Genomic DNA, 12,527 nt, shown 5'->3' on the forward strand with positions numbered 1-12,527 from the left:
ACCCAAGACGTCTGCCCACACACGCTCAACCACTGTACTCCAAGGGTCAGGTGCTTTTCAACAGCAGCCATAGAGCTAGAACAGATTATTTAACAGCTTTCAGCTGTGAATAGTAAGATACTAAAGTTGAAGTTACTTTTTCTCCCTGTTCTCTTTCAATTACAAGTTTGTAAGGTGTTTGATTTTTTCCTATTACCAAACTAATAGTAATTTTTTCTTCTTTAAGCCTCTCTATGGCTTGCTTCAAGCAAAACTTCAGCTCATTACACATGCATATTTTGAAGAGAAGGATTTTTCCCAAATTTCCATTCTAAAGGTAACTATATCCCTTTATAGCTGTATTTGGCTGAAGACTGTTTCATGAATCAAGTAAATCTTGTCAACAATATTGTAAAGATAATCTTTTGTTAGCTTAAGAAAGACATTCTTCTTAAGAATGGCAAGGGATTTGCCCAAAATGTACAGATCATATTTATTAAATTTAATCATACTGCCTTTTATTAAATAATGGCTACAAAGAAGTGCAGTTAAGTGCCTCTGTTAATGGATAGTAGCTCGTTTGCTATGGCATTGCTTTTCTAAATTTGCTTATTTTACTTATTTACTGCACAGTGTGTTTATATATTAGTCTTCTGGTTTCTATCTCCCAAAGCAATAAATAAATAAATAAATAAATAAATAAATAAATAAATAAAGACTACGTGACTATTTTACTAAAGATGGATAACATGTTTTTCTCAGGGCTGCCATGAATGTGTAGAACATGGATCTCTCCTGGATCCTAGTGAGTGTAGGACAATTAGGTGTTTACCAAAGAAGTAGAGGGAACTTAGCCTACAATCCATACCACCATGTGAATGAACTAAGCTCTTAAATGAAGAGGAAGAGAAGGAGGGAATGCTGGAAACTGGTAAGGTTTCAGAGAGACCTTGATTATTTCTAAATTTAGGGTATGGCAGAACAAACTGTCTAGGTTAAAGAACCAAGTTTTTCCTGGTCATCATACCTCTAATTTAGTGTCTGAAATGATTGTAAAATGTTCTCAATTGAGTCTATATTTTATAGGAGCTTTATGAACATATGAATAGTTCCTTGGGAGGAACTTCATTAGAAGGATCCCAAGTATATCTTGGTAAGTAGCTTTTCTACAGATCAGAAGAAATGCCCTCATTTCGTTTGGTAAACCAAGTTGCATGTAAAACTGCATAATCAAAATTAATTTTCTATAAGTGATCTAAACTTAAATTCTTCAGTGTTTGATGTTTCCTTAAATATCTTCACTAGTATTTGTATTGAAAAGAGTTACAATGTAATTGTAGCGATATTTGGAACTATTACTGTATAAATCACATTTCTGCTTTTCAGAATAGTAGTAGAAGTGTTTTCTTTTCCTTATGGTAACGCTGGCCAAGTCAATTCCCTTTCATGACAGGGAGAGCAAGAGAGAGAGAGAGATCTGCTCAGTTCTTTTTTATCCTAAGATTTTTCAAGTAGGGGGTTTTGTTTAATTTATACTGTTCTGACAGTCCAGGATATTCATTGGTGTCCACGTTGCTCAATAGGCACTCAATAAATATCCTTTTTATGATTAGAAAAAAAATTTGCATCACAGTGATTTATGCTCACTGACTCGGTTCCTATTTTAGCATGAAGTAGCTAAACTGTAGTAGTTCCCTTTTATAATCCTGTGTATAATGTAAGCTGGTCACAAAACTCCTAAGAATATATGTTTCTCTGAATTATTTTCTCTAGTCCTATGACAGATGTTCAGAGAAGACTATGATGCAGAAATAATAGCCATGGAGTGTGGCGAACAAAAACCATATTTAAATGATTGCCACTATAGTATAAGCTTTGTAATATCTAAACTTGTATGATTTGTAAGATACTTGTAGAATGGGGAGATACTTGTAGAGCTGCATTGCCCAGAGCAGTAGCCATTAGCCTCATGTGACTATTTACATTTAGATTAGAATTAGTAAAAGTTAAAGTTAAAAAGTCAGTCTGTCAGTACACTTGATACATTTCTTTTTTTTTTTTTTTTAATTTATTTTTAGAGCACCTGTGTGCAAGTAGGGGAGGGGCAGAGAGAGGGAGAGAGAATCCCAGGCAAGCTCTGCAATGACAGTGCCAGGCTCGCACTCATGAACCTGAAGATCATGACCTGAGCCGAAACCAAAAGTTGGACACTTAACTGATGGAGCCACCCAGACACCCCAACTTGGCTACATTTCAAATGTTCATTGGCCACATGTGGCTACTGTATTGAACAGCACAGATGTAGAACATTTCCGTCATTGTAAAAAGTTCCATTCGACCATGCTGTGTTTGACTGTTAATAGTTATTTGAGAAATTCTTTGTTTTTTGGTTTTGGGGTTTTTTTTTTTTTTGTTTTGTTTTGTTTAATTTTTTTTTTTTCCACGTTTATTTATTTTTGGGACAGAGAGAGACAGAGCATGAACGGGGGAGGGGCAGAGAGAGAGGGAGACACAGAATCTGAAACAGGCTCCAGGCTCTGAGCCATCAGCCCAGAGCCCGACGCGGGGCTCGAACTCACGGACCGTGAGATCGTGACCTGGCCGAAGTCGGACGCTTAACCGACTGCGCCACCCAGGCGCCCCTGGTTTTGGGGTTTTTTATTTTGAGGTGGGGGAGAGTGCACACACATGAGCATGTGTGTTGGGGAAGGACAGAGAGGGAGAGTGGGAATTCCAGTGCAGAACCTGACATGGGGCTCAGCCTCATGAACCATGAGATCATAACCTGAGCTGAAATCAAGAGTCCAACATTTAACTGACTGAGCCACCCAGGTGCCCCAGTTGTTTGATTAAATCCTGAGTATATGTGTACATAATGGAATATTACATAAGTATTTTAATATTTGCATATTCTTACCATTCCTGTTTTTTACCCGCTTTTCTTTTGATGGGGAAAAATCTTTCTTTAACAAAACCCATATGTTGTCATCACAGATTAGCTTTCTTGTTAACATTGTAGGTCTGTCTCCTCGAGATCTTGTGCTTCATTTTCGACATAAGGTATGATACCTTATTTAACTTATGATGTGTTAAAGTTGTATTCATTTAACTTAGTAAATTCCATGTGCTACAAGGTCAAATGGAGATTGTGGCATACTAGGTTTTAGTTCTTCTAAGACAGTACTCATAAGGATAAAAGTTGAAAGTGTTGGTAGTGTTAGTGCTTATCTGATAGAAAGTTTTTAAAGTACTGTATAGGAATACTGTCTATTTCTGTGCAGGAGAGGATACTTTTTTCTGTTGCCTTTGTAATTTCAGATATCATGAAGTTAGAGCAGAAAGAAACCTGTTTTAATCTTGCAGAACACTTTAAATTTTTTTTTTTTTTAACGTTTATTTATTTTTGAGACAGGGAGAGACAGAGCATGAATGGGGGAGGGTCAGAGAGAGAGGGAGACACAGAATCTGAAACAGGCTCCAGGCTCTGAGCGGTCAACACAGAGCCCGACGTGGGGCTCAAACTCACGGACCGCAAGATCATGACCTGAGCCGAAGTCGGCCGCTTAACCGACTGAGCCACCCAGGCGCACCGAATCTTACAGAACACTTTATATGTTGCTCATAGTGAAACATTTTCCCTTAAAATATCTATACTTATCTGATCTTTATTATTAAAGTATATGCTGACTGGGACATATACACATTGATTATTCATTTAACAAACACTTATTGAGTATCTGCTATGTGAATGCCCTGGACATCCAGAAATAAATGAATAGTCCCTGCCCTTTAAGGAGCTTGCAAATATTTCAAGCAGAAATGCATAACTTTCCAAAAAGCACAATTTGTTAGAAATTTGTTAGAGATTTAAGGGGTTCTCACATTTTTTAGAAGACACATAATTTTTTATTTTTCAGCATAAGTTAATAATTTCCAGTGTATTTTTAAGCATTATAGTTAATATTATTGATTAAGTGATCTATGGTTATGTTTGAGGAAGGGAAAGGGAAATAAAAAGCATGAGTTTATTTTAATATAGTATTTTTTTTTCTTTAGGTCTTAATCCTGTTTAAACTAATTCTTCTTGAAAAAAAGGTGAGATTTGAAGGAATGAAATATTTAACATGACATTATTGACATTTCTTAAATACTATATAAACTTAAAACCTAATTGTAAATTATAAATTAAGACTTTTTTTGTCTATCAAATTGTGGTATACTGAAGCACCTATTGTTGTTCACTACCATAGAAGTATAAATTTGTGTAGTCTTTTCTGGGGACAATTTGACAGTATCCAGTTATCAGAATAGTTTTGACTACAGGGAACATAAAAGTCCAATTTAGGGGTTCCTGGTTGGCTCAGTCGGTTGAGTGTCTGACTTCGGCTCAGGTTATGATCTCACCGTTTATGAGTTTGAGCCCCACGTCGGGCTCTGTGCTGACAGCCTGGAGCCAGCTTCCAATCCTGTGTCTCCCTCCCTCTCTGCCTCTCCCCAACTCTCAACTTTGTCTCACTCTGTCTCTCAAAAATAAATAAATGTAAAAAAATAAATAAATAAAAAACAATTTAAACTGACTTAGGGGCACCTGGGTGGCTCAGTCAGTTAAGCATCTTGACTTCGGCTCAGGTCATGATCTTGAGGTTTGTGAGATCAAGCCCTGCGTCGGGCTCTGCTGACAGCTCAGAGCCTGGAGCCTGCTTTGGATTCTGTGTCTCCCTCTCTCTCTGCCCCTCCCCCACTAATGCTATGTCTCTCTGTCAAAAATAAATAAACATTAAAAATTTTTTTTTTAAACTGACAAATAATACGGATATGTATTGGCTTACGGCAGACTTCAGGACTGGTTGATTAAATGGTTGTACGGTATAATTAAGTACCTAGATTTTTTTCCATCTCTTTGCTGTACAGTCTGCAGTGCTAGCTTTATCCTGAGCCTGGTTTCCCTTGTAGTGTAGGTTAACTGCCAGTTAATTGGCAGATAACTGGTCTATACATATTCCCAAACCATTAAAAAGAATCTTCCTTTCAGTTCATTTAGACCCATGAGGCCATGTGCCTAGAATGAATAAAAAACTGTTGCCAAAGAAGTACATATACTGATTGGTTTTAACTTGGGGTCCACACCACTCTCTAGTACAAAGAGATGGGATTGCTATGATTTTAGACCAAGGTTCTACAAACCAAGGTTCTACCAAATCTGGCCCACCCCTGTTTTTATAAATAAAGTTTTATTGGAACACAGTTATACTCATTCATCTACTTATCACTAAGGGTATTTTTGCACTACAGTGGCAGAGTTGAATTGTTGTGACAGAGACTATATATATTGCCTACAAAGGAAGAATTCTTACTATTTATAACCCTTTATAGAAAACGTTGGCTTCGGGGCGCCTGGGTGGCTCAGTAGGTTGAGCTTCCGACTTTGGCTCAGGTCAAGATCTCACGGTCTGTGAGTTCCAGCCCCGCGTTGGGCTCTGTGCTGGCAGCGTGGAGCCTGGAACCTGCTTCAGATTCTGTGTCTCCCTCTCTCTCTGCCCCTCCCCCACTCGTGCTCTGTCTCTCTCTCTCTGTGTCAAAAATAAACATTAAAAAAAAAAAAAAGCGTTGGCTTCACCTCTGGTTGAGACTAATCAGGAGCCACCCTTGGATCTGGGGCCAGTTTTTTGTTATTGTGTTGAGTTTACTTATTTTGAGAGAGGCAAGCACACACAACCCTGAGTGCGGGTGGGGCAGAGAGAGAGGGAGAGAGAATCCCAAGCAGACTCCTCGCTGTCAGTGCAGAGCCCCACATGGGGCTAGATCTCACAAACAGGGAGATCATTACCTGAGCCGAAATCAATAGTTGGATGCTTAACCAGCTAAGCCACTCAGGACCTCTGGGGCCAGTTTTATACACCATATTACTGTGCTAAGCGGAGTAGGGGTGGAACAGTTGTTGAAAGTCAGCCATTTATGGCTGGTATGGTTTAGTCTAGTATGGTTTGTTACCTTAGAAGTATTTATTCCTGGAGAGCCTGGGTGGCTCATTTGGTACCCCAACAATGTTTTTAACTTCTTAACCAAATTTTTAATTGTTGTAAAAAATACATGTAACATATAATTTACCATCTTAACCAATTGTAAGTGTATAGTTGAGTGGCATTACATACCTTCACATTGTTGTGCTATCATCATCATCCACTCACAAACTCTTTATTGTGCAAAACTAGAACTGTATCCCTTAAATAACTTCCCATTTTCTTATTCCCACTGACCCTGACCCTTCTACTTACAGTTTCTATGAATTTGGCTACACTAAGTTCTTATATAAGTGAAATCATTCAGTATGTCTTTTTGCGACTGGCTTATTTTACTAAGCATAATGTCCTCAAGGCTGATCCATGTGTCAGAATTTCCTTCCTTTTTAAGGCTGAATAATATCTGTTGTACATACCACATTTTGTTTGTGCCTTCGTCTTTTGATGGACATTTGGGTTGCTTCCACCTTCTGACTCTCATGAATGGTATGTGTACATCTCTTCAACACCTTGCTTCCAGTTCTTTTGTGTGTATACCCAGAAGTGGTATTGCTGGACCAGACGGTATTCTACTTTTAATTCTTTTGATGAACCACCATACTGTTTTCCATAGTGGCTGCACCATTTTACATTCCTGCCAGTAATGCACAGGGGTTCCAGTGTCTCTACATCTTTACCAACATTTGCTATTTTTTAGTTTTTTGATAGTAGCCATTCTAATAGGTATGAGGTAGTATCTCCTGGGTTTAATTTTCATTCCCTAATGGTTAGTAATGTTGAGCACCCTTTCATGTGCTTATTGGTCATTTGTATGACTTCCTTGAAGTCTGTTTAAGTCCTTTGCCCATTTTTTGATCAGGTTGTGGGTTTTTTGTTGAGTTGTAGATTTCAAACTTTGGTATTCATAATAAAAAATGCTTTACGTTGCAACCCAGAGCACATATAGACATACGTATCTGAAACAACAGTTTTGCAAAATAGAACTTAAACTAGTTACATGCAGTGGCATTTATGATCATATATCTTTATGTAATGTGGCAAATCACAGGTACACTCTTTTCATATTGATTTGATGAAATAAGGCTGCCCTTTAATGCAACATTTGGTTTCTCCATACTTGCAAAGCACTCAAGATTACTCTGTAAGGAAAACATAGACAATTGTGGGTACTGTGCTCTGTCAGATAGCACTTGAGTGTCACTAAATAATTTGTTTATAATGGGAAAAAAAACTCACCTAAGCAAATCTTTGCTTGTTTTTTTCCCAACCAATTTAATGATGACCATTGTTACATTTCATGCAATATCTAATCCTGTTCGTGATTTTTTTTCTGTTTTTATTCTGAAAAATGTCAAACCTGCAGAAAAGTTGATAGAATCCTATAATGAACTTTTATACCCTTGATCTGCATTTACCATTTGTTAACATTTTGCCACTTTTGCATTATATTGCTTTATATATGTTCATTTTTTTCCCCCTGAATACTAATTTTAAGATCATGGTACTTTACCCCTAAATACGTTAGGATATATTTCTTTCTTAAGACTAAGTGTATTCCCATATGAGATACCATTTTCAGGTTCAAGAAATTGTAACATTGATGCAATAAATGACATCTAATCAGTCCATTTTCAAATTCTTGAGTTGTTGTAATAATGTCCTATAAACTAGTTGCTGTTTCCACTTTGGGGACTAAGAATCATGTACTGCATGGTAGTCCTCTTTAATCTCAAACAGCTGTACCACCTTGCTGTTGTTTTTGTTTTTCATATCATTGGCTTTTTTTTTTTTTCCTCAAAGAATCCAGACTAAGGGCACCTGGGTGGCTCAGTTGGTTAAGTATCAGACTCTTGATTTAGGCTCAGGTCATTGATCTCACGGTTCATGAGGTCAAACCCTGCGTCCGGCTCTGCACTGACAGCACATAGTGTGCTTGGGATTCTCTCCCTCTCTGTTTGCCCCTCCCCTGCTTGCACTCTCTCTCTCAAAAATAAACAAACATTTAAATCCAGGCTAAAGTTTAAGATTATATTTGCCTGATTATTTTCTTGTGGCTAGTTGCAGCTTAAACTTTTTTGGGCGAGAATACTATACAAGTGGTGGTGTGTCCTCCACAGAGTTATCACACCAGGAGGCTCATAATTGTTGGTACTATCGCTGGTGATGTGAAATTTAATCATTTGATTAAGGTGGTAGTTGCCAGATTTCTTCATAGTGAGGTACATGTGTTTCTATTTACAGCTAATAGCTAATCTGTGGGATGATAAATTTGAAGTTATGTGAAGAGCCCCTTGCCCAACAACCTTTCACAATAGTTTTAACTCCCACTGGTAATTTTTAACTGAATCATGATGGATGCTTGGTGATTTTTTTTATTCTTTCATTAATGTTTTATTTATTAGGTGTTACTCTTCTGTAAAGAATCTTCCCTTCTGTACTCCCATCTACCTTTTTTGTTTTGATATTGTAGACCCAGGATTTTCTAATTTAATTTTGATTGAATCCATTTCAGGTTCTCTTTTATATTTCTCCAGTGAATAAATTGGTGGGTGCCCTGATGACTGTGTTATCCCTTTTTCCAGGTAAGAGGATACAGTATCTACTCTTTATTTAACTTGTACTGGAACTTTCAATGATAAAAATTTTTCAAGGATAAACTTGTTAGGGAAAATATTTCTATTTTAACATGATTTTCTTTTGGCAGTGGGTTTCTCTCTTTTGTTTTTTTGTTTTTTAAGTTTATTTTTAAAAGAGAGAGGGAGCACAAGCAGGGGAGGGGCAGAGAGAGGAGACACATCCCATGCAGGATCTACAGTCCTGTCAGCACAGAACCCAGTGTGGGGCTCAGACTCACGAACTACGAGATCATTACCTGAGCTAAAATAAAAAGTCGGCCATCCAACCAACTGAGCCACCCGGGCACCCCTGAGTTTCTCTCTTTTGTACGAGATTTTTCTTGTCTTTTTTTTTCCTTTAATTAAAATATGTGCAAGCATAACTTATTAAAATTTTTATAGGAGAGTTCTAGTTCTAATTAAAATGGAATATGAGGGGCGCCTGGGTGGCGCAGTCGGTTAAGCGTCCGACTTCAGCCAGGTCACGATCTCGCGGTCCGTGAGTTTGAGCCCCGCGTCGGGCTCTGGGCTGATGGCTCGGAGCCTGGAGCCAGTTTCCGATTCTGTGTCTCCCTCTCTCTCTGCCCCTCCCCCGTTCATGCTCTGTCTCTCTCTGTCCCAAAAATAAATAAACGTTGAAAAAAAAAAAAAATTTAAAATGGAATATGCAACTCTTATTTTTCTCCCACCTTATTGTAAGCCTAGATGTTCTCCGATATTGTGTGTTGTAGGCATGATTGAACATGGTCTCAGTGACTGTTCTCAGTACAGACCCCGAAAGAGTATGTCTGAAGATGCTGGGCTTCATGAAAGTAATCCACCTGCAGATGATTTGGTTTCTATGTCCGCTCCTGAAATTTTAAATACCAACTCAGGAACTGTTAAGAAAATCATGACAGGGAACCATGGAGGAGATGCTGGCATCAAGACTGAAGAACCTTTGCTCCAAGCGGAAGAGGACAGCAGCAAAGGACAGGAACCCAATGATACCAGTCAATATTTGAAACCTCCTTCTCGCCCATCTCCAGAATCTTCAGAAAGTGACTGGGAGACCTTGGATCCTAGTGTCTTGGAGGACCCCACCTTGAAAGAAAAGGAACAGGCAGGGTCAGAACAGACAAACTCATTTCCAAAGGAGTCTGTGCCCTCAGACAGTCCTCCAATTACTGTACAACCTCAAGCTAATACAGGCCAGGTGGTCCTGATACCAGGGCTAATTTCTGGTTTGGAAGAGGACCAGTATGGCATGCCCCTGGCCATCTTCACAAAGGTAAAGCTTGTGTTCCTTATTGAGGCCCTTAAAGAAACTGACAACCTTTTGGAATTTAACTTACAGTATTGAACATATTTTCAGGTCTGAAAACTTTCCTTGAAAACCATAAGATACATATGTATAGTGCTGTGGTTGTCTCTGACCATAGTGTCACATATGCCAGGTACCATACTAGGTTCTAAGTTCTTCTATCCATGTGTCTTGCAAGATACACCTTTCTAGTAACTACAGCAAATTTTATGATTTTCTCCAAATAGCATCCTTTATGCATGAAGTAAAACTTTATGTGGAAAAGGAAGATGGGTAGCATTGATTTGAACATGTATTTCTTCCTCTAGGATGAATTCTTCCTGGGTTTCTCCAACTTTACAAATAAGTATTTGCCCTGCGTCAGTAATGCTGCATAGATAATGGGAAATGCTTTGTTCATTTTGTGGCCTGCTAGGGGATTCTGAAGTTACCTTAATTGATTTTATGATCAAACTAATGCACAGTTTCTTAAAGCTGGGATTTAGGAACCTGGGGAGAAAACTCAGGGTTCTCACTCTACTAGGTATAGGTCAGTAGCCACCAGTTGTGGGTTTTCTGAACTCACATGTGGGTGTGAGAACTGCCTATATTTTTGAAGCCTTCACGTGGCTGCGTTACCCACTGACCCTCCAATTTTTATCATTGTGGAGATGTCAAGAGGGTGATTAACTGGGGAGGGATTTTGTTTTTGTCCATGAGGTTGCTGAATTAAAGCAAAATAAACATATATTTTATGGGCTGTCAATAAACCATGTTTGGCAGAATATTCTGTTGGTGTACATTATACCAATACTGAATGTATGATGGGCTTACTGCTATCATGCTGGTAAATCATTTTTCTTTTTGGTTTTATGTTTTATTATGCATTTATTAATTTGTCATTTAATCACAATTGTAAATGCAAATGCTGATTTCTTTCATGTCAGTAACTTTGGAGTGTGAAATATTCTTTTTTTTAGTTGAAGTATAGTTGACACAAAATATTCTTAAAAGTGAATTGTGTTTAGGCTTTTTTTTTTTTCTCTTGAAGATTATGAAAGATTTATTATACAGAAGGAATTAGGTTAGCCAAAGTTCTTAAAAGTGATTTTAAAAATAGCCAGAGAGAAGCTTGCAGAATATTCCTGAAGGTAGGATATTGAGCCTTTTTTTTTTTTTTTAATGTTTATTTATTTTTGAGACAGAGAGAGACAGAGCATGAACGGGGGAGGGTCAGAGAGCGGGAGACACAGAATCTGAAACAGGCTTCAGGCTCTGAGCTGTCAGCACAGAGCCCGACGTGGGGCTTGAACTCACGGACTGCGAGATCATGACCTGAGCCGAAGTCGGCAGTTTAACCGACTGAGCCACCTAGGCACCCCAGGATATTGAGCCTTGAAGAGAATAATAAGCTGACTAGTCCCCTGACTCAGTTAGCATATGAATAAATAGAAACAAATTTCTACATAATAAAACATTTATGTCTGGAAGAGAGTCCTCAGCTCTCCAGCTTTCTAGTCTTCTCTCTGGTACTTGAAATTGCTGGAGAATGATGCCTTTCATGTCACTCTCAGAAATGACGCTTACTGAATCACTGCCATCTATCCCAGATGCTAAAATAAGCTTGAACCTGTCCGGAGAGTTGATTTCTGAAGTGTAGAGAAGAAACCTGGGTGCTGAGGGAGAGAAGATGGGATTAGAGGCAGTGTTTGGGTACAGTACCCATACGGTGAAGGGAAAGAATGAGGGGAACCAAAGAAGGAGGAGGAAAATTAGAGCATTCTCTATATCATATATACACTCTGCTGGACTAGACCACTTTAGAACCAGAGAAAAGTTGAAGGAGAATGAGAGAAATGGAAAAAAGCTAAAGAAGTTGGGGTAGTATTTTCAGATGTGGAAGACCATCCTGAGGGTTTTTATGTCTTTCCCTGATTTTAAATCTTCCTACCTTACTATTCAAAGAGTACTAGAATTGTCTACATACTGGAACAAAGCAGTTAGGGTTAGGGGCAGCCCGAAGGCCTGGGGCCCTGGGAGTTAGGGTTCCCACTTGTTTTAGTGTCATGAGTCCACTTCTGCCTCCTCTTTTCCAGGTATGAGGTAATATTTATTATTTGGTAAAAATTAGGTCTTTCCATAAATGGAACTCTGATGAAAAGTCCCCTCAATTGAGGCAACTCTAATTGAATAAAAGGGATTTTTATTTTTAGTATCTAAGAGATAGGGAAGATAATTTTAGGCAGCCACTAAATTCTTTTTGAGACTTTTGTGCCTTTTTTAAGAGATCAGTTACTTAGGTTTTTAAATTATATCTATTTGGTACCCTTGGTTTTTAAAATATTGCCTCCATCAGAAGATCACTTGATTTTGAATTCCTAATTTATTTTAACTTTTTTAGTAAAACGATAAACTTATGAAAAAGTTAAAAACATACGTAGTTGGAAACTAGATTTTTTTTTTTTTTTTTTTTTGCTACATGTATTAACCTCCTTTAGTTATTGCTTCTGAGCTTATATTTGGTTTGCTTGCTTGCAGCTTGTCATTTTCTTTTCTTTCTCTTTCTTTCTTTTCTTCTTTCATTATTCATCCATACATTCATTCATTCATTTTAGAGAGCATGTGTGAGCA

The 12,527-nt window shown here is 38.1% G+C and overlaps 1 protein-coding gene across 3 annotated transcripts in view; it reads left to right on the top strand.

Annotated features, from left to right (window-relative positions):
* Positions 1–12,527, top strand: part of AVL9 (AVL9 cell migration associated) — a 70,624-nt gene that overhangs the window by 36,869 nt on the left and 21,228 nt on the right. For all 3 annotated transcript variants that reach the window (XR_003967210.1, XM_030308192.1, XM_030308193.1), the window contains exons 5-10: positions 227–316; positions 1,066–1,132; positions 2,999–3,039; positions 4,036–4,074; positions 8,512–8,581; positions 9,346–9,884. Coding sequence is in view for 2 of the 3 variants with exons in the window: in XM_030308192.1 (XP_030164052.1) it covers positions 227–316; positions 1,066–1,132; positions 2,999–3,039; positions 4,036–4,074; positions 8,512–8,581; positions 9,346–9,884 (846 nt within the window). In the remaining variant the exon portion in view is untranslated. The remainder of the gene's footprint in view (positions 1–226; positions 317–1,065; positions 1,133–2,998; positions 3,040–4,035; positions 4,075–8,511; positions 8,582–9,345; positions 9,885–12,527) is intronic.

The sequence above is a fragment of the Lynx canadensis genome, chromosome A2, assembly GCF_007474595.2.
Source record: "Lynx canadensis isolate LIC74 chromosome A2, mLynCan4.pri.v2, whole genome shotgun sequence".
NCBI lineage: Eukaryota > Metazoa > Chordata > Mammalia > Carnivora > Felidae > Lynx > Lynx canadensis.